This window comes from Leopardus geoffroyi, chromosome C3, assembly GCF_018350155.1.
Source record: "Leopardus geoffroyi isolate Oge1 chromosome C3, O.geoffroyi_Oge1_pat1.0, whole genome shotgun sequence".
Classification (NCBI taxonomy): domain Eukaryota; kingdom Metazoa; phylum Chordata; class Mammalia; order Carnivora; family Felidae; genus Leopardus; species Leopardus geoffroyi.
The window spans coordinates 46,905,317-46,923,310 of NC_059338.1; the positions used below are offsets into that span (position 1 = coordinate 46,905,317).

Here is a 17,994-nt window from a genome sequence, read left to right on the forward strand (position 1 = left end):
TTCCTTATCTTTCATTTAAATAAATGAACTTGAATAAATTGATTTAAGCCTAAATACACACGCACGCACACACACACACACACACACACACACACACACACACACGTTAGAGCCATGGCATTCTTTTCTGGTTACCACTTTTTACACTTTTCATTTTAGTCCACATGAAATTATTTGGGGATATAATATGAAGTAAGAATGCAATATTGTTTAGTGGTAAGACATTTGTTTCATTATCTTTTTTTGTTTTCATTTTTTAAATTTATTTTGAGAGAGAGAGAGAGCACAAAAGCAGGAGAGAGGAGCAGAGGGAGAGAGAGAGAGAGAGAGAGAGAGAGAGAGAGAGAGAGAGAGAATGAGAGAATCTCAAGCAGGGTCTACACTCAGTGCTCACCAAGGAGCCAAATGCAGGGCTTGATCCTACCATGCTGGGATCATGACCTGAGCCAAAATCAAGAATCAGACCTTAACCGACTGAGCCACCCAGGTGCCCCATTATAGTTAAAAAAAATTTTTTTTTCATTTCAGAGTCTTGTATTGAATATTCTCTTTCCACTGATTAAAATACCCATTTGGTTACATGCTAAATTTATATTCCTGTATCTATTCCTTGGAATTCTATTTATGCACTGGTACTACATTGTCTAAATTATTATAGTATTTAATATGATTTTTAAATCTCTCAGTGACCGTTTCTCATTAATATGCATTTATAACATTTTCTTTCTAGATCTCCCTTTATTCATCAACATATACTTGAAATTTCCAAATAGAATATCTAGAGATTTTGCTTTGATTTATGTTTAATTTATTAATTAATTTCTACAAAAGAACATCTCTCCATCTAAGAGAGTCTACCTCATTTTATTTGCTTGAGCTGTTATGATAGCCTCCTCATTGATCTTATCCATTCTGATTTTTCCCTTCTCCAATAAGTTAGTCACAGTTTTCAGATTAGTATTTCCTGAGAATGGTTCTGATGATCCCACGTTTTTTATATGTAAATGATTTCAGTTCCTCTCCATTTGTCCATCAAACAGTGCAAATTTCTTGGCTTGACATTTCTGGCCTTGCATGCCATAGACGAATTCTCTTTTAGTGTCTACTTCTCTATTACTACCTACCCCCTTTGCCATTCCTTCTGCTTTGAAGGGTCTTTTATGTCTCTCTTCCAGTTCAGACCTATTTACATTTAAAAATCTTATTCTTGAAAATTCATTTTTTAAAATAGTGGAATTAGTAGTCATCGGCCTAGAAGAAGATTTGCCTTTCTTTTGGGTGAGATAGAGGTGATAATACCTGTTTCTCTACGACTTAGTTGCTCCACTCATTGGAATCAGCCCTTCGGTGACCAGCGTCATTGAAGGACAGCAGCTTACTTTGCCTTGTGCTCTGTTGGCTGGAAATCCCATTCCAGAACGTAGGTGGATTAAGAATTCAGCCATGGTAAGAACATTCTAAATTCATGCATTCACATTTGTAATTTTCTTGAGTAAGAGGCAATTTATTTCAAACATTGAAATATCAATTTAATAAATATACAAACATATACTTTGTAAATATAACACCAAAACTTTTTTTCCATACTGACATGGTTCAGTTCACGTTATTTGGGATTAATAAAACGGAGAAATAGTCAATGGTGTGATTTCTATTGTTTTGAATTAAATTCAGTGCAACTAATAAACTCTTCAGAGTATGTAAAAACTCGAAATACAAATTTATTTTTATAGTATTTAAATATTTTTATGTTCTTCTTCACAGGATGTAATAAATGTTAACACTCTCATAAAATTTTTCCATTTACTAACCTTTATTATTAACTCCAAATATTATATACTTTATCATGAACTTTTTAAAAATGTGAATCTATTTTGTGTCATTGTCTTTCAGGGTATAACTTTTGATTATGAAAGAATATAAAAATTTTTCACAGTTCTATGGATTTTTTTTGTAAATATGCTACCTATGATAAATTTTCATCTAGTTCAGAGCATTTTTCCTTCCATTTTCCAGAGTAGTTAAACTCACTTTTTGAAGTACCAATTAGAAGTGAATTGCCTCCATGGAATAAGATGTAAACTTGTTCATCTTTGCTTGAAATCCTGAGAAAAATTAGTATACCTCACTCAACAATTTAATGCCCTTATGACATAGGATGATACTGCTTGAGCACTCAGGTGTCCTGTGATTGAACAGAATGCATATATGATATAGTTAGCATGATCATTTTCAATAGAAAATACTGCCAGCCTTCTCTGACACAGTTCCTGTATCATACGTTGCCTCTGATATTTGCGTCTGTCACTGAAAAAGGCAAGTGTTGAGAATAGTCACATTCTCTCAGCTTGAATGAGTTCCTATTTGCCAAAATAAAAAATATCAAATAGTTTACAAGTGGTAATAGTCTCCTTGAAAAAGAACAAATTAAGCCAAAAGTAAAAATGACTAGTGAAATTTGAGTCCTGAGTGATAACAAAATTCACAGAAACATGAAATAAGTGATGCTTTTGTTTCTTTCCTTTTTCCATCGTTTGCATAACTCCAACAGATGTTAGGAGGTATATACTTTTTGGTGCTACATTAGGTAGACATACAATTGATTCTACATTTGGTAACATGCTCATCATTTTTCACTTAAAGGTGTTAAAATATTTTGTTATAAGATATTTAATAACCCAGTTGGAGAAAAACAAATCTGGTTTTGATTTAGGGAACATTATCTTTTAAATTAAATATGACTTCTTTTTCTTTAAGTTGGTCCAAAATCCTTACATCACTGTACGCAGTGACGGGAGTCTCCACATTGAGAGAGTTCGCCTTCAGGATGGAGGCAGATATACTTGTGTGGCCAGTAATGTTGCTGGAACCATTAATAAAACTACCACCGTGGATGTGCATGGTAAGAGACGCACCCATTGTAATTCTTTCCAAACCGTGTTCAAAGCTAGGTTTGTGTCTTTAAACCAACTAACTCTGTCTTCTGGTTGTAAGAAGGAGATTTTTTTTCCTAATTGTTATTTTTAACAAAAAGCCTTATTTCTTGAACACTATTTACATTGTTAAGGGTGTTTCCAGAATTCCTTTTTCTACATACACAACAAGGCTTTATTGGGAGTCACCAGCTGAGTCTGGCCAAGGGCTTTTGTAAGTGATTTCTTAATTGATAAAAGTGAACTCAGTTCTCAAAAAGTTATGTTTAAAAATACATTTTAATTTCAGGCAAGCCGAACTTATTATTCCATCCAAATTGCCTTTTCTTTTTGGATTGTGCAATAACCATGTCCTTACTAATGACCCCTTTGTGTGTTAGCTAGAAATGACCTAAACTTTTCTAAAGGCCACCTCATGTGCTCCAAACAATCTTTTTGCGTGTTAGATAACTTAAAAGTTCACAAATAAGAAAATCCAAAAGCCATCTTTTTCCATTCATAACTAACAGTCACGGACTTTTTACATCTCAATAAATAACTAACAACTTCATAGTTTAAGAAATTTTCATAAATTTTTTTCTGTATTTTCTTTAAAGACTTTGCAACGTTGTTTTTTTTAAGTATGGTATTAAAAAATAGTTCCATATACGGAGATGAAAGTAGCATAGAACATTTATTTTTAGCAAATTCATCCCTTTATAAGGACATGAGTTGGAGATTCCGGTAATTTCCACATTTTGTTTGGTCTATTGAAATTGTCAGTGGATACAGACCATCTTTTTTTTTTTTTTTTTTTTTTTTTTTTTTTATGTCTGCTTCTCATTGTAAATAGCCTCTTCTGTGGCGCCTGGATGGCTCAGTCAGTAAAGCATGCAACTCTTGGTCTCAGGATTGTGAGTTCAAGCCCCATGTTGGGTGTGGAGATTACATAAAAATTAAAAAAAAATCTTTAAAAAAAAATAGCCTCTTCTGCCTCTGTCAGTCTTATACCAGCCTCTACCAACATCACATGAGATATTCTTGAAGAAGTATTATTTTAAAGAAATATTAAAGTAACACTAAATTATAGTCTAAAAGAGTAAACACATAATGGCAGATTGAATATATTTATAGTTGTACTTAACGATTTTTAGAGAAAATCAGCCCACAGATTTCCTGGAGGGTGCTTATGGACTGGTTTGAGAATTTAGTGTAGAAATATAATCATGTCACCTCCATTCAATACTGTATTGAGAAGGATTCTGAGGCAAATTTCTACTTGAGTAAAAGAGTAACATGATTAGCTATGATGTCTGCCAAATCGGAGGAGTGAGGAGATAGACAAACCAATGATGTGGCTTATTGTGATGCAATAAATGTTGGACAATTAAAAGTTAAAGACATCACTTTGCAACATCGTTTCATCTATCTTAGTCCAAAATGAGTAACTGATTTAGTTACTAAGGTTAAAAGGAAAAAAACAACCCAGACATCTGACAGGAACCCAGTAACCATTTATCTGACAGATTAGTTTTTGAGTTGGATGTGATGCAATATGCCAGGTTCTCCTTACGTCCGTATTTATTTATGTCCATATTCTTTCATTACTAGACCTCTCCACTTTGAAGAATAGTCGTTAGAAGCTCTCAGTGACCACTTCTTATGAGGATGAATTAATGCATGCAAATATAAATACAAATTAAAATGGCAAGCCATTTAACTGTCATCTTGATTTATATAGGTTGACAATCTGGAAAGAAATAGCTCTTCCATGGTCAAATGTCATCAGATTTGAAAATGCCTAAATTTATCACTTTCCTTTATAGCTGTCCAACTCAATATGCATGTAAGAAAATGGCTTATTCCATGTTGCCACAAAATTACAGTATAGTTTAGATTTGACTCTTGCATGATGATTCTGGAAATTAAATTTCTTGCTTTAGAGAGTAACCTGACATAGAGAGTATCTGGTAATTTGTTGCCATTTTTTCTTAAGAAGAAATTATCTTAAGAATAAGCCCAGCTAATCTCAGCCTCTCAGGGAAGTTTTTGTACTGAGGTCTCTGGTATCTCTTGTTCTGTCAAACTCCTCCAGGGTACCTATGATAATTCTAGAGAAATTTGACTCAAAGGCAAGAGACACGGTGAGTGCTTGAGCTCTAGGGAGCAGTTCCAGTCACATCTTTCCAGGGGAAGGAAAGGAAATGCCTGGTGTATATAGGGATTTTATTGTGTTCCTTACTCTATGTTAAGAACTTTCATGTGTGGGAGCTTCTTTAATCAAATTCATTATTTTGAGAACATTGAGTATTGGTCTTTTTTCATATGCTAGTTGCTTGTGATTAATTGAGATATACACAGAATGGAATAATTAACAGTCTTCCTTTTCCTTTTGCTTCTGCTCATATAATGTTAATTCTTCAGTTGCTTTCTAAAGTCAAAAGGTATGTTTTTCCTCTTAGTGAAAACTATTGACTTAGAATCCTGTATTTTAGCCTTAAATGTAAACTCCTAAGGCCTTGCAAGTTTTATTGTTGAATTTCTTTTAAGAAAACAAATCCTTTTTTTCTAGGTTAAATTTAGTAGCTCGCTAAGTAGCTCTTGTAAACAGACATTTAATGTATAGTGGCTAAAACAGTCTACTTTTCTGGCAGTGGGCTTAAGTCAGCTCACTGCAGCTTAATGGGTGATGGACAATGATGAAAGGTATGCATTAAATATGTAAGTCTTAGGATGTAATTCAACCTTGAGTTTCCAGGAAAGCATGGATTTTATTCAGTCTTATTTTTGTTAGGAAAGTCAACTTACTAAGCATAATTTACTACTTGATTTTAAGTTTTCATTAAATTCTTCAGATTATAGCTACTATATTTACTTTATTACACTGCCTTACAAGGTACCCTACATTTCTATCAGAAAATGTTGAGTCTCAGCTAGTTTTTACAAATATGCAGTGTATCCTGAAAATGTACAACTTGAAACAAATGAGGCTACATGGAAAGACAGATGCTCACATTCTAAATATTGCTTCCTTTTTCAGTTCTGCCAACCATTCAGCATGGGCGGCAGGTACTCAGCACAATTGAAGGCATTCCAGTAACTTTGCCGTGCAAAGCAAGTGGAAATCCCAAGCCATCTATCATTTGGTCCAAGGTAAATGGCCCATCTGGTGGTGTTTGCCGATGTCATGGGTTATAACAACATTATTTGAATATTTTTGGTCATACATGGGACTTGACTATACCACAGAACTTTATAAAAAGGAAAACCCATGCACTCCTACCACTTGGAAGGGACCTCAAAATGTCCTTAGTGTAATCACCTACCTGAGGCTTGAGTAACGTTAAGAACACAACGGTGGACTGTAATATAGCACCAGGAGCTTTTCTTAGCACTTTACATGTTGTAGCAGATCCTTTCTTACCCCTTGCCACATCCCTTCAGCTCTTTTGATTTCAACGCAGCTCTGGTGGACAGCTCCGTGCATTCTGCCAGAGTCCCACTTCATGTGTACCCCTCTCTGGTTTCTGGACTCGGGGCTTTCTCCAAAGCCCCACAAGGCCACTTAGCCATCAGGTGGCCAGGAAGCATAGGGACATTAACACCCGTGGGGGGCAGGTGTCCTATATGAATGTCCTGCTTCTCATCCATCAGAAGAATACTTCTGGCCTGCTTCTTTATAGCTTCTCAAAGGATCCCCGGCACCAGAAGATTATCAACCTAACCACAGAGGAAACCAGAGCACTGAAACCCTTTTTAGCTTTCCTTCCTTCTGTACCTCACTCTCCCACTCACCTGCTCAAGCATCAAACTTCTTGCCTCCATATCTTTGTCTCAGACTCTCTTCTTTTAGGAAGCCAAGATAAGACCTCTACGAAGTCATTTATTCCCCTCTACATCCCTATCATGAAGTTGTCCAGCTTTTACTTGTACTCTTGCAGTGAGGAAAAAACCACTCCCTGAGGAGGTCCTTTTCATCTTTGAACAGTCATGAGGATAGCATATTTCCTGTAAATTAATTTAAATCTGGCAGATATAGGGGCGCCTGGGTGGCACAGTCGGTTGAGCGTCCGACTTCAGCCAGGTCACGATCTCGCGGTCCGTGTCCGTGAGTTCAAGCCCCGCATCGGGCTCTGGGCTGATGGCTCAGAGCCTGGAGCCTGTTTCCGATTATGTGTCTCCCTCTCTCTCTGCCCCTCCCCCATTCATGCTCTGTCTCTCTCTGTCCCAAAAATAAATAAAACGTTGAAAAAAAATTAAATCTGGCAGATATAAGTAACATAAAATGACTGTATAATAACAAAATGAGACCTTTGTGTAATTGTTTGTGCTACAACCAAAGTATTTTACCATACTGTCTAACTTTATATATCTAAAAAGCTCTGAAATATAAAGAAGTTGGTGTTGACATCTGTAAATTAATTAAAAAGGTGAAGATTTCTGCTTCTTGGACACAAAAATACAGTGGTGAAACTTATCCCCAAACTGTACAGTGTCTAGGACTGAGTATAAGTTTAATGCATTTTAGGAAAACATAAGAATGAAACTTTCCAGGGTGGCCTTTGTGTTGTGAGAAAGCACAGAGGTTGAGAGTTGGGCTCCAGATCCTGATTGCTGGGGTTCAAGTCCCAGCTCTACCACTGAGAGACTGTGACCTTGGGCAAGTTACTCCACTTCATCCCCAAGCTTTAATACTTTCAGCTGTAAAATGGGACTTGTGGTAGTTCCTACTCATATGACCCTTTTGAGCATTAAGATAGCTAATTCATTTGAAGTACTCAGAACAGTGTGTGACTTTGCATGAGCACTGCCCCATCCGTTAGTATTACCATTATTCCCTCCAGGTTTAAGAAGCTCTGGAACAAAGGAGACATGGTTCAGTATGAAGAAATATCACCTTTGCTTTATTTGCTTAGTTTTTCTTAAAATTACCTTTCTTCAAATTAGCATTTTTTTTTTAATCTAGGATTTTCCCCCTTGGAGATTTTTTTCCCCTTCCTCTCTTCCTTTTCCAGACATTAAGTCACTCCTTCATTATCTTAAAGAAAACACTTTGCTCTTTGTTGTGTTTTGCAGAAAGGAGAGTTGATTTCCACCAGCAGCGCTAAGTTTTCCGCAGGGGCGGATGGAAGTTTGTATGTGGTGTCCCCCGGGGGTGAAGAGAGCGGGGAGTATATCTGCACCGCTACCAATGCAGCTGGCTACGCCAAGAGGAAAGTGCAGCTGACCGTCTATGGTGAGAGCCCCTGGGGGAATGTTTTTCTTTGACACTCTCTACCGGTGCCAAAACTCACATTTCTCTCCCAAATCATATTACCGGGGGCTGTACTCCTAAAGTGAACCGCATTGACAAAAACGCATTTTTACTGCCAATGAACATCTTCTCTATTTAGATTCTGATTTAAAGGGAGAGTAATTGTACAGCCATTCGGGATAATGTTATGGTGTTTTCCCAAGGAGTATGCTTATTGTATGTACCCAGTCTGCTTTAGAAACACCAGTTAGTTCCAACTCCTGGCAAAGCCAAACCTCAGCTGTGTCTCAGTTTGCACTTCTGCCTTGAGGGTTTACTTTCATAGATGGCAGACTCTAAAAGGGCATTTCAGCTGACCTCGTCATGATGTTCTGAAAGGAAGGGTGAGGAAGGGAGACTTTCTGGTCCTTTTCCTTTCAGCTCTCACCGTAATGTGTTAACGGAAAGTTTTAGATAGGTACCAAAGCTTCGGCATAGACAGCATCTTCTTGTAAATTTGTAAAGAGTATTAGTAGTCCACATTTGAATGTAAGTGAAATGTTTTCAATGTACTATTTCCCTTCCAAAATGTGCGTTTATTTTAGTAAGGCCCAGAGTGATTGGAGACCAACGAGGACTGTCCCAGGATGAACCTGCTGAGATTTCCGCCCTCGCAGGAGAAGACGTGACACTTCCATGTGAAGTGAAGAGCTTACCCCCACCCATCATCACCTGGGCCAAAGAGACGCAGCTCATCTCCCCATTCTCTCCAAGGTAGGGGATCTGGGATGAACCAGACACAAGCAAACACAATCTCTTGGGACAGAAGGTTGTGCCTATTCAGGTTTTCAAATGTATCAAGAAATAACTTTTAAATTTGAGATAATTTACACATACATCTGAGACTACAGAAAATATTTTTACCTTCTAAGTCTATCCTTCTTTCTTCCTTCCTCCCTTCCTTCCTTCCTTCCTTCCTTCCTTTCTCTCTTTCTTTTAATGTTTATTTTATTTTTGAGAGAGATAGAGAGCAAATGGGGGAAGGGCAGAGAGAGAGGGGGACAGAGGATCCAAAGCAGGCTCTGTGCTGACAGCAGAGAGCCCAATGCGGGGCTTAAACTCACGAACCATGAAATCATGACCTGAGCTGAAGTCAGATGCTTAACCAACAGAGCCACCCAGGCACCCCTAAATCATTCCTTAATATCAGGAATGCTAACACCCAGCTTTGACATAATTGCCCGTGGCTGCGTATACAAGGTAGTTATTAAAACAGAGCATATTTGTATATAGACCTGTTAGCACAAGTGCATAGGGCACACAGAATCTCATTAATCCCTTAGGAGCAATAAAACACAATAAGTACTCTCATGTTTAAGATTTGACTCTCATTAGATGCTTTTGTAAAAATCTTCGTGATTAAAGCCTTGTACATATAAAGGCCTGCTGAGACAATATATCTGATATATTCCGTTGACATGGAAAGCAGAATGCCAGAGCCTTTAAGAGTACTACCTTTGTCGCCATGCAGGTATGAGTTTAAATTTACCTCCACCACTTAAAGCTTGCCTGAAACTTTTGGCGCCTTTCTCAATGGCCCTCTGAACCTTAGATTTCTTATTTATAAAATGGACATAATACTTACTTGAAAGGCATATATAAGAAAATGTATATTCCACATCTCCTGTCTCTAGTTCTCAAGGAATAGTAGCAATTACTATTTTAACTCAATGTCATGCCAGAAGTTACTGGTGGAATAAGAATTATAGTTTCCAGCTATGTCGGTTGGACTTACTGGCGTATAGTTATGAAGCTGTAAATGGTGCTCTTGTCATTTCCCTATCCACTGGTGAGGAGATAAAAAATAATTTAAGAACTACTTTACATAATGTTACTATTTTTTTGAAAAATATGTGTTTGGGATATTTTTGAATGAAAGGAATACCATGTTATAGATAAACTTGAAGTTTCATTGTTTTCCTCCCCAGTCGCTTTTCTCCCTCCCCAGGGGGCAAATACTGCACAGATCTCATGTGCATCCTATGCACCCATTCTTAAACAGTATGGAATCATGTTTCCTGTAGTTTTCATTTCATTTTATGTGTCTGTTTTTAATTTGCCATGTAACATATTATATATTGTTATTCTACTGCTTGCTTTATTAAGTCGATATTTACTCATTTTTATACATAGAGATTTGCTTTATTCATTTTTAAAATTTTCTTCTTAATGTTTATTTTTCAGAGAGAGACAGAGCACAAGCAGGGGAGGGGCAAAGAGAGAGGGAGACCCAGAATCTGAAGCAGGCTCCAGGCTCTGAGCTGGCAGCACAGAGCCCGATGCAGGGCTTGAACTCATGAGCCATGAGATCATGACCTGAGCTGAAGTCGGACACTCAACCGACTGAGCCACCCAGGCGCCCTGCTTTATTCATTTTTAACTACCGTGTACATATTCTGCATTTTGTTTGTACATTTCCTAGTGTACAGACATTCAGGGTTTTGCTTGTTTTGGTTTGGTTTGGTTTTAGTTTTCTTATTTTGTAAACAAGGCCCTTGAGTGAATATCTTTATATATGTCTCTTCATATACACGTGCATGAGTTTCTTTAGGGTTGGCCCAGAACTATAGTTTCTGGTCAGAATGAATTCCTACTTTCAGCTTTGTAGACACTGCTAAATTGCTGTCCGAAGAGGCAGTAATGATTTACCTTTCTATCATGAGCATATAGGTGCACCTATTTCCCCATTATAATCAATGCATGGTGTTTATGGACTTAAACATGTTTGTTGGTTAGATGGGTGTGAAATGGTATCTTACAACTCTTAGTTTTCATGTGACTGACTGCCAGGGAACCAAAAATGATTTTACTTTTTTGTCGGCCATCTGTTTCATCTGTGACTTGCCTCTTTAGACCTGCTGCACAGACTTATGATGACTGGTTTGTTTATCTTTTTCTTGTTGAATGTAGAAATTTGGTCTGTATTCTTAATAACAATCCTTTGTCTGTTGTATGTGTTGAAAATATATTTTCTCAGACCACTGTGAGACTTTTAATGTATGATGTCTGCATAGAATTTTACATTTTTTATATAACTCAGTGTATTAATCTATTGTTTTTAAGATTTGTACTTTCTGGGGTGCCTGGGTGGCTCAGTCACTTAAGCATCTGACTCGGCTTCAATTTAAAATTTTTCCAAGACCATGGTCTAGTGGTTCTTTGCATTAAATTACTCTACTCCCTCTAGGGCACTTGGGTGGCTCAGTCAGGTAAGCGTCTGACTTCAGCCCTGGTCATGATCTCATGGTTCATGAGTTCGAGCCCCGCATCAAGCTCTGTGCTGACAGTGAGGAGCCTGCTTGGGGTTTCCTCTCTCTCTCCCCTCTCTGTCTGTCTCTCCCACTCTCTCTCTCTCTCTCAAAGCTAATAAATAAACTTAAAAAAAGATTTGTACTTTATGAAGAATATGTACATATCTTCCAGAGTTTTATTCTAATATTTTAAGCTTGTTTTTTCACATTTTTGACTTTAATACATCTGAATTTTTATGTTGTGTCTAGTGTTAGGTAGTGCTGTATTTTTTTTTTAAATTTATTTTTCCCATGTGGAGAACCAGTTGCCCGTCATTTTTGAATTATCAATCCTTTCCTTGATCTTTGTGATATCAGCTCTATTATTATATGTTACATGTTGGATTCTCCTATATGCTTATTTCTTTGGGGGAGAATTCTGTCCTTAACTATTTATTCATTTTTCTGTCTCTGGGCCAGTAGAACACTTTGAGTAGGTCTATCTGGCCTTCTCCCTTTAAAGCTATTTCAATACAATAAACATAATAACGTTTTTATATGTAGATCTAGTTCACCCAACTACATTATTGTTCTGTAGGAAAAATATATTCAATATATTTTTGAGAATTACATATGTACCTTATTTTGCCTTTAACACACTAAATTTTTTAATGAAGTATTGCAGAAAAAATAATAAAATTCAAAATATAGCTGAAATTTTGTAAAATATATATTGGCTTTTTATAGTTACAAGTTAATAAAGCAGAGAGATGTACAGTTTTTGGATGATTTGAGACCATTAGGTTAGATCTAATGGTAAAAAAAAAAATCACATTTTGTGTTTGCAAGAATATCATACAAAATACACAGTACAATTGTGAAAATCCCTGAGTTTTAAAGTATATAGAAATATAGATGGGAGAATGGTTTCAAAAACTGCTTGCAGAGTAATGATTTCATACTGAGGGGCAGCTGCATAGGGGATATTTAAATTCTCATGTTCTATGGTCTACCATGTGGTTTCTTTCTTTCAGGCACACATTCCTTCCTTCTGGTTCAATGAAGATCATTGAGACCCGTGTTTCAGATAGTGGGATGTATCTTTGCGTTGCCACAAATATTGCTGGGAACGTGACTCAGTCTGTTAAATTAAATGTCCATGGTGAGTTTTGAAATGAGGGCATATAATATCTTTGTACAGGCCACAGGGAAACTCATCATACCAGTTTCTATGATAGTTAATCTCCAAATTGTTTATAGAGTAATTAGAGAAAATTTTTCTAAAATTGGAGACTTGTCATTTTCTTTCATTTACTCTGGAAAGTTTATCTGCCATTTGTAAACAACTTTCCCCTGTTTCCTCAAATGAACAGTATTAAAGGTTTGGTTCTCAATTTTACTGAATGTCCACAGTCACTTATGGCGACTATTAATACACAGTAAAAAAAAAATGTGTTTAGACTTATGGCTTTTTAGAAGTGAATGTGAGTTATCAAAGAAGAATTTACTAGTATTTATATGGTCATTTTCAATATTCAAAGAACTCAGCAACTGAAAACATTCTGCTTCCTGGGACTCTAACTTTTTAAAAACTTTCTAGTTAATCTGTTTGATTACCTCAATTTACCATGGTCTGTCCAAATATTTATTTATTGAGCACATGCTTACTGAGTATATACTCTGTCACACATTTGTATAGGTAGGCCAGATATTCAAATATCAGAAAAGTATTTTCTTACATGGTATTGATCTGATTTCATTGTCAGATCAATCACTATAATAGCATCCTGTTAACCATGGGATTTGAGATAGAATTCTGTAATTTACAAACTCTAGGTTATCTTGGGCATATTACATAACCTCTCTTACCTTTAGTTTTCTCTTTCATAAAATGATGATAACAATCCTATCAAAATTATAAGGTTGTCATAAGTGACAACCTTTACAATGTATTGGTTAAATATTAACAAAAAAAGGACAGAGGAATGGGGCTTTTGAGGGATGTAAATTCTAATTGTATAACTAGAACATTTATTGTATAACGTAAGTCAACTTGATGCTACAGTGTGTAACGCATGTACATGGAAGCCAGTTGTTACAGGGGGGTGGGAGAGACGCTGGTCCTTGTCTCACGGAGTCAAAGAATGAATCTCGGGGACAACAGAGAGTGAGCAAAGTGATAGAGTTTATGGAGGGAAAGTATAAAGCTCTCAAGAATGAGAGGGGTCCTGACCAGGTAGCTGCTGAAGATTTCTGTACCTGACTTTTATTGGGACCTTATCAGAATGTTTGTGAGACTTCATGCTTGGCACCTAGCTCAGGGAGGTCTGGAACAGGTTCGTCTCATCCTCTTTTTTCCCAAACTCGGCTGCCGGCTGTCGCTTTCTCAGCCTCCCGGCTGAAGCTATACAGCCTGTCTCCCTGAGGGTCCTTATCTCTCCCTGCTGAAAGTCAACTGTTTCCCTATTTGCATTAATATTGGCAATGTTTCTGATAAATTATCTCATTTAAATTTCTAAAGGAAGGTACTGTAAAGACAAGAAATAGAGACTCGGTTTTGATGTTCTTCTCTGAAATTAGCAAAGGCTTTTATGAGAAACTTTTTTTGTTTTTTAAATGAGAAACTTTTCTTCCTATCTGGCTAAACCTTCCACAAAGAGAAGAAAAAGTAGGAGTACCTGAAGAGAAATGCTTTTTCTTTTACTTTCTTAAATTATATAAATCATCTAGATTGCCTTTTGAGGGAGTTTTAAACTTCAAGTTATTTATAAATTAAAGGAAACCTAACATTTTTAAATACTTGCTTTTTCCTCAAGTCTGGCATGAGGGGTTTCAGATTTATTATTTCCCATAATCCTTGCAGTGTACTGGTATTGATTAGGTTATTTGACCTGGATTATTAAGGAAACAAGCCTCAGGAAATTTACTGACTTGCTCTAGATCACACAGCTAGTAAGTGGCCTGAGCCTGGGTCCAAATCCTGAGATCGTTCCACTTTTTCATTCTGCCTCTTGGTAAAGAGTTCTCATTTAAAGTGAGAAAAGGAAAGAATTTGTTTAAAATTGGATTATAGGGGCACCTGGGTGGCTCAGTCAGTTGAGCGTCAGACTTGGGCTCGAGTCATGATCAGGTTATGGTCTCGGGGTTCATGGGTTCAGGCCACATGTCGAGCTGTGCTGATAGCTTGGAGCCTGGAGCCTGCTTCAGGTTCTGTGTCTCCCTCTCTCTGCTCTTCCCCTTCTCTCTCTCTCTCTCTCTCTCAAAAAATAAATAAACATTAAAAGCATTTTTAATTGGATTATTAATCCTCATTTGTTTCTAGTTCCTCCAAAGATACAGCGTGGCCCTAAACTAATCAAAGTCCAAGTTGGTCAAAGAGTGGACATTCCGTGCAATGCTCAAGGGACACCTCTTCCTGTAATCACCTGGTTTAAAGGTGGAAGTGCCATGCTGGTTAATGGAGGGCAGCATATTAGCAGTTCAGATGGAACTTTAAGCATCAACCAAGCCATGCTCTCTGATGCCGGCATATATACATGTGTTGCTACTAACATAGCAGGCAGTGATGAATCGGAAATAACCCTACATGTCCAAGGTGATTTGGGGCATAAGAAAATATAAGTATGGTGGGGGTGGGGAGTGGGGAAAAACCCCTGGAGTCTATACAAAATATATAATCTTGGAGAGTCGTGGATCACTTTTGGAAGATTTCTATACCTTTTATGACTCGAGTTAACTTTGAAAGGAGAACCATTCTAGAAAGAAGTGAAACCATACTATTACTAAACCTGCATCCATTTTTGTATGTTTACTTTTGAAAATGAAGTTGCCATGGATGATGTCAATAATGGAAACAATCCTAGATAAGTACCCCACCCACTATTTTTGGTTTGGGAGAAATTGTGGACAGAGTGAGTTGGAGTAGGATTTCACCTCATCCTGTTAGTATGCACTCAATGTTGATCCCTAAAAATCTAGATCTGCTGTTTCCCCTAATGATGTTGGCTTTGTGTTGAGGCTTTAAAGATAAATATTTATTCCTTAAAACAACAAATATTTATCAAGCTCCTGCCAGGTGTCTGTCATATTGTAGGCAATGAAGAGAAAGTAGTGAGAAAAGCAAAGCACCAGCTGTCATAAGCTGTTCTACTGTGCATCGGCAGAAATCAAGCAAATAAGCAAGACATACAGATAGTGAGAAGTGCTAAGTAGAAAATTAGAATGGGTGATGCTCCCAGCAATTGACTACTTTAGACGCATTGTCAGGTAGAACTTCTCTGAGGAGTAATACTTGGAGTGAGATCTGTTGACTAAGGAGAACCAGCCATATGGAAATTAAGGAGAAGAGCATTCCTGGCAGAGAGAATGATAGTGGAAAGGCAAGAAGGAAAGATAAGGAGGTATTGTATTTAGCATAGTACTTAGTACTTCATAACTGCCCCATTGCAATTTGGGATGGATGGCTAGCACACTGTTAGAGAGCTTATCCAGTTCACCCATTGATTCAGCAGACTTTATTGAGTGCTTATGTTTATGGTTCAATGGGAAAGATAGACATTTACAAGATAATCTCATGCACAAAAATTGGTTAATGCTGTCATGTAATGGTAGATCTATAAGAGTTTTTAAAGAAAGACAAATCAAAGAAGGCTTTCAAGGATTGGGGCATGCAAGTTGAGATTTGAAGAAGGAGTAGAAGCTTATTAGGTGATGGGCAAAGATACAGTGGGGTGGGGTGGAGTGGTGAGAGCCTTCTAGGAGAAGGATGTCGAATTTGAAGAAGAGGAAATACGACATTTTGGATATACTGTCATAAATCAATACATCAATCAATAAAGGCCAGCTGGCCCGTTTCAGACTGAGTGTTGAGTGATATGTGGTAAAGCTGGACACACAATCATGGACCAGATTGTCCAAGATCTAGGAACCTAGATTAAGGAGTTTAGACTTTATTTTGTATGCAGTGAAAAGATTCAGAGGGGTTGTTACTGGGAAATGATGTGTCGGGTGTGGGTTTTAAAAGATCACTCTTAGGAGGAGAGAATGGTTTGTCTAGAGAAGGTGAAGAGAAGCAGCTGGGGGCTACAGAAGTAGCTCAGGCAAAAGATGATGGTAGCTGGACTGGAGGAAAGAAGCCAGTGGACTCAAAAAATAATTAGAAGAGGAAATCATCAGGGATGGTGACCAATTGGATATAGGGGGCGAAGGAGATAGAGGACTCAAGAAACACTCCCAAATTTCTTCATGATTTCTTCATGGATAGTGAGGGTGTTCAGGGAGATTGGATTCACTGATAGGGTGTACTGAAGGAAGAACAGGTGTGAAACTTTATCCTGCAGGTAAAATGAATACAAGTAATGATTTTCATCAGGGAAGCCCCAAATGAGATTTGCGGTTCAGAGAGAGTATTCTGAGGACTCTGTAGATTATGAATCCAAAGGGGAACACATTTGAAAAAAAAGGATTCCTGTAAGAAGTCTATTGAAGTAATTTTGGCAAGAGGAGTGAGGGTTTGAAATCAGCAGTGACCTTAAGGATAGAGGAAGATACAGATATGTGATGAACATATGGCACTATATGATTGATTGGATGTGGAGGTCAGGAGTAAGGGAGGGAAACATAAGAAAAATGGATGAAGCATGACACCTTAACTGAGGGAATAAAGGAAACACAAGAGAATTGTGGGAAGCACAAAATGATAAATTTGGACAGTGGGGACATTTTGAGTTTTAGATCCCTAGGTCACATCGAGGTAGAAATGTCTGGCAGCTAGAAATTTGTGTCCTATTTAAAAGAGGAATCCAGAAAGATAGCAGTTCACCAATGTAGTTGGTTTATGATGCCTCAGGAGAGTTTGATATTGCTTAAGGAAAGCCTGTGATAATGCATTTATGTTTCTAATAGAACCACCTACACTGGAAGATCTAGAACCTCCATATAACACTCCATTCCAAGAAAGAGTGGCCAACCAACGCATTGCATTTCCATGTCCTGCAAAAGGTATGTAGTACTTGGACATATGGGCACTGGCATAAAGTTATATTATATCAGATTTCTCTATTGAACCCAAAACATCATTATAAAAAGATCCATTTGTTGGCCCTTGCTATAACATTTGGGCATAATGACAATCCCTCTTTTGTTTTATTTTTTTAATCTCTCTTTTAAATAACAGCTCATTGAATAGATATTTTTCCCCAACATATACTTTATTTGCTTCAGTGGAAAGACCTGTTATTCCAAACTTGTCTTATCTAGTATCTTTCCCATTTAGTTCATGCTACTTCCTGTTACTTCTGACAGGATTTGTCTTTAAAATGTGGGAGCCAAAGGAGTGTCTTGGTGGCTCTGTTGGTTAAGTGTCCAACTTTGGCTCAGGTCATGATCTCATGGTTCATGGGTTCAAGCCCCACATTGGACTCTGTGCTGACAGCTCAGAGCCTGAAGCCTGTTTTGGATTCTGTGTCTCACTCTCTCTCTGCCCCTCCCTTGCTTGCACTCTGTCTCTCTCTCTTTCAAAAATAAAAATAAACATTAAAAATTTTTAAAAATAATAAAC

The 17,994-nt window shown here is 37.4% G+C and overlaps 1 protein-coding gene across 5 annotated transcripts in view; it reads left to right on the forward strand.

Moving 5' to 3' along the window:
- Positions 1 to 17,994, forward strand: part of HMCN1 (hemicentin 1) — a 483,427-nt gene that overhangs the window by 246,221 nt on the left and 219,212 nt on the right. For all 5 annotated transcript variants that reach the window (XM_045452692.1, XM_045452695.1, XM_045452691.1 and 2 more), the window contains 8 exons: positions 1,319 to 1,446; positions 2,758 to 2,902; positions 5,953 to 6,065; positions 7,989 to 8,148; positions 8,751 to 8,919; positions 12,470 to 12,597; positions 14,758 to 15,030; positions 17,340 to 17,435. In XM_045452692.1, the coding sequence (XP_045308648.1) occupies positions 1,319 to 1,446; positions 2,758 to 2,902; positions 5,953 to 6,065; positions 7,989 to 8,148; positions 8,751 to 8,919; positions 12,470 to 12,597; positions 14,758 to 15,030; positions 17,340 to 17,435 (1,212 nt within the window). The remainder of the gene's footprint in view (positions 1 to 1,318; positions 1,447 to 2,757; positions 2,903 to 5,952; positions 6,066 to 7,988; positions 8,149 to 8,750; positions 8,920 to 12,469; positions 12,598 to 14,757; positions 15,031 to 17,339; positions 17,436 to 17,994) is intronic.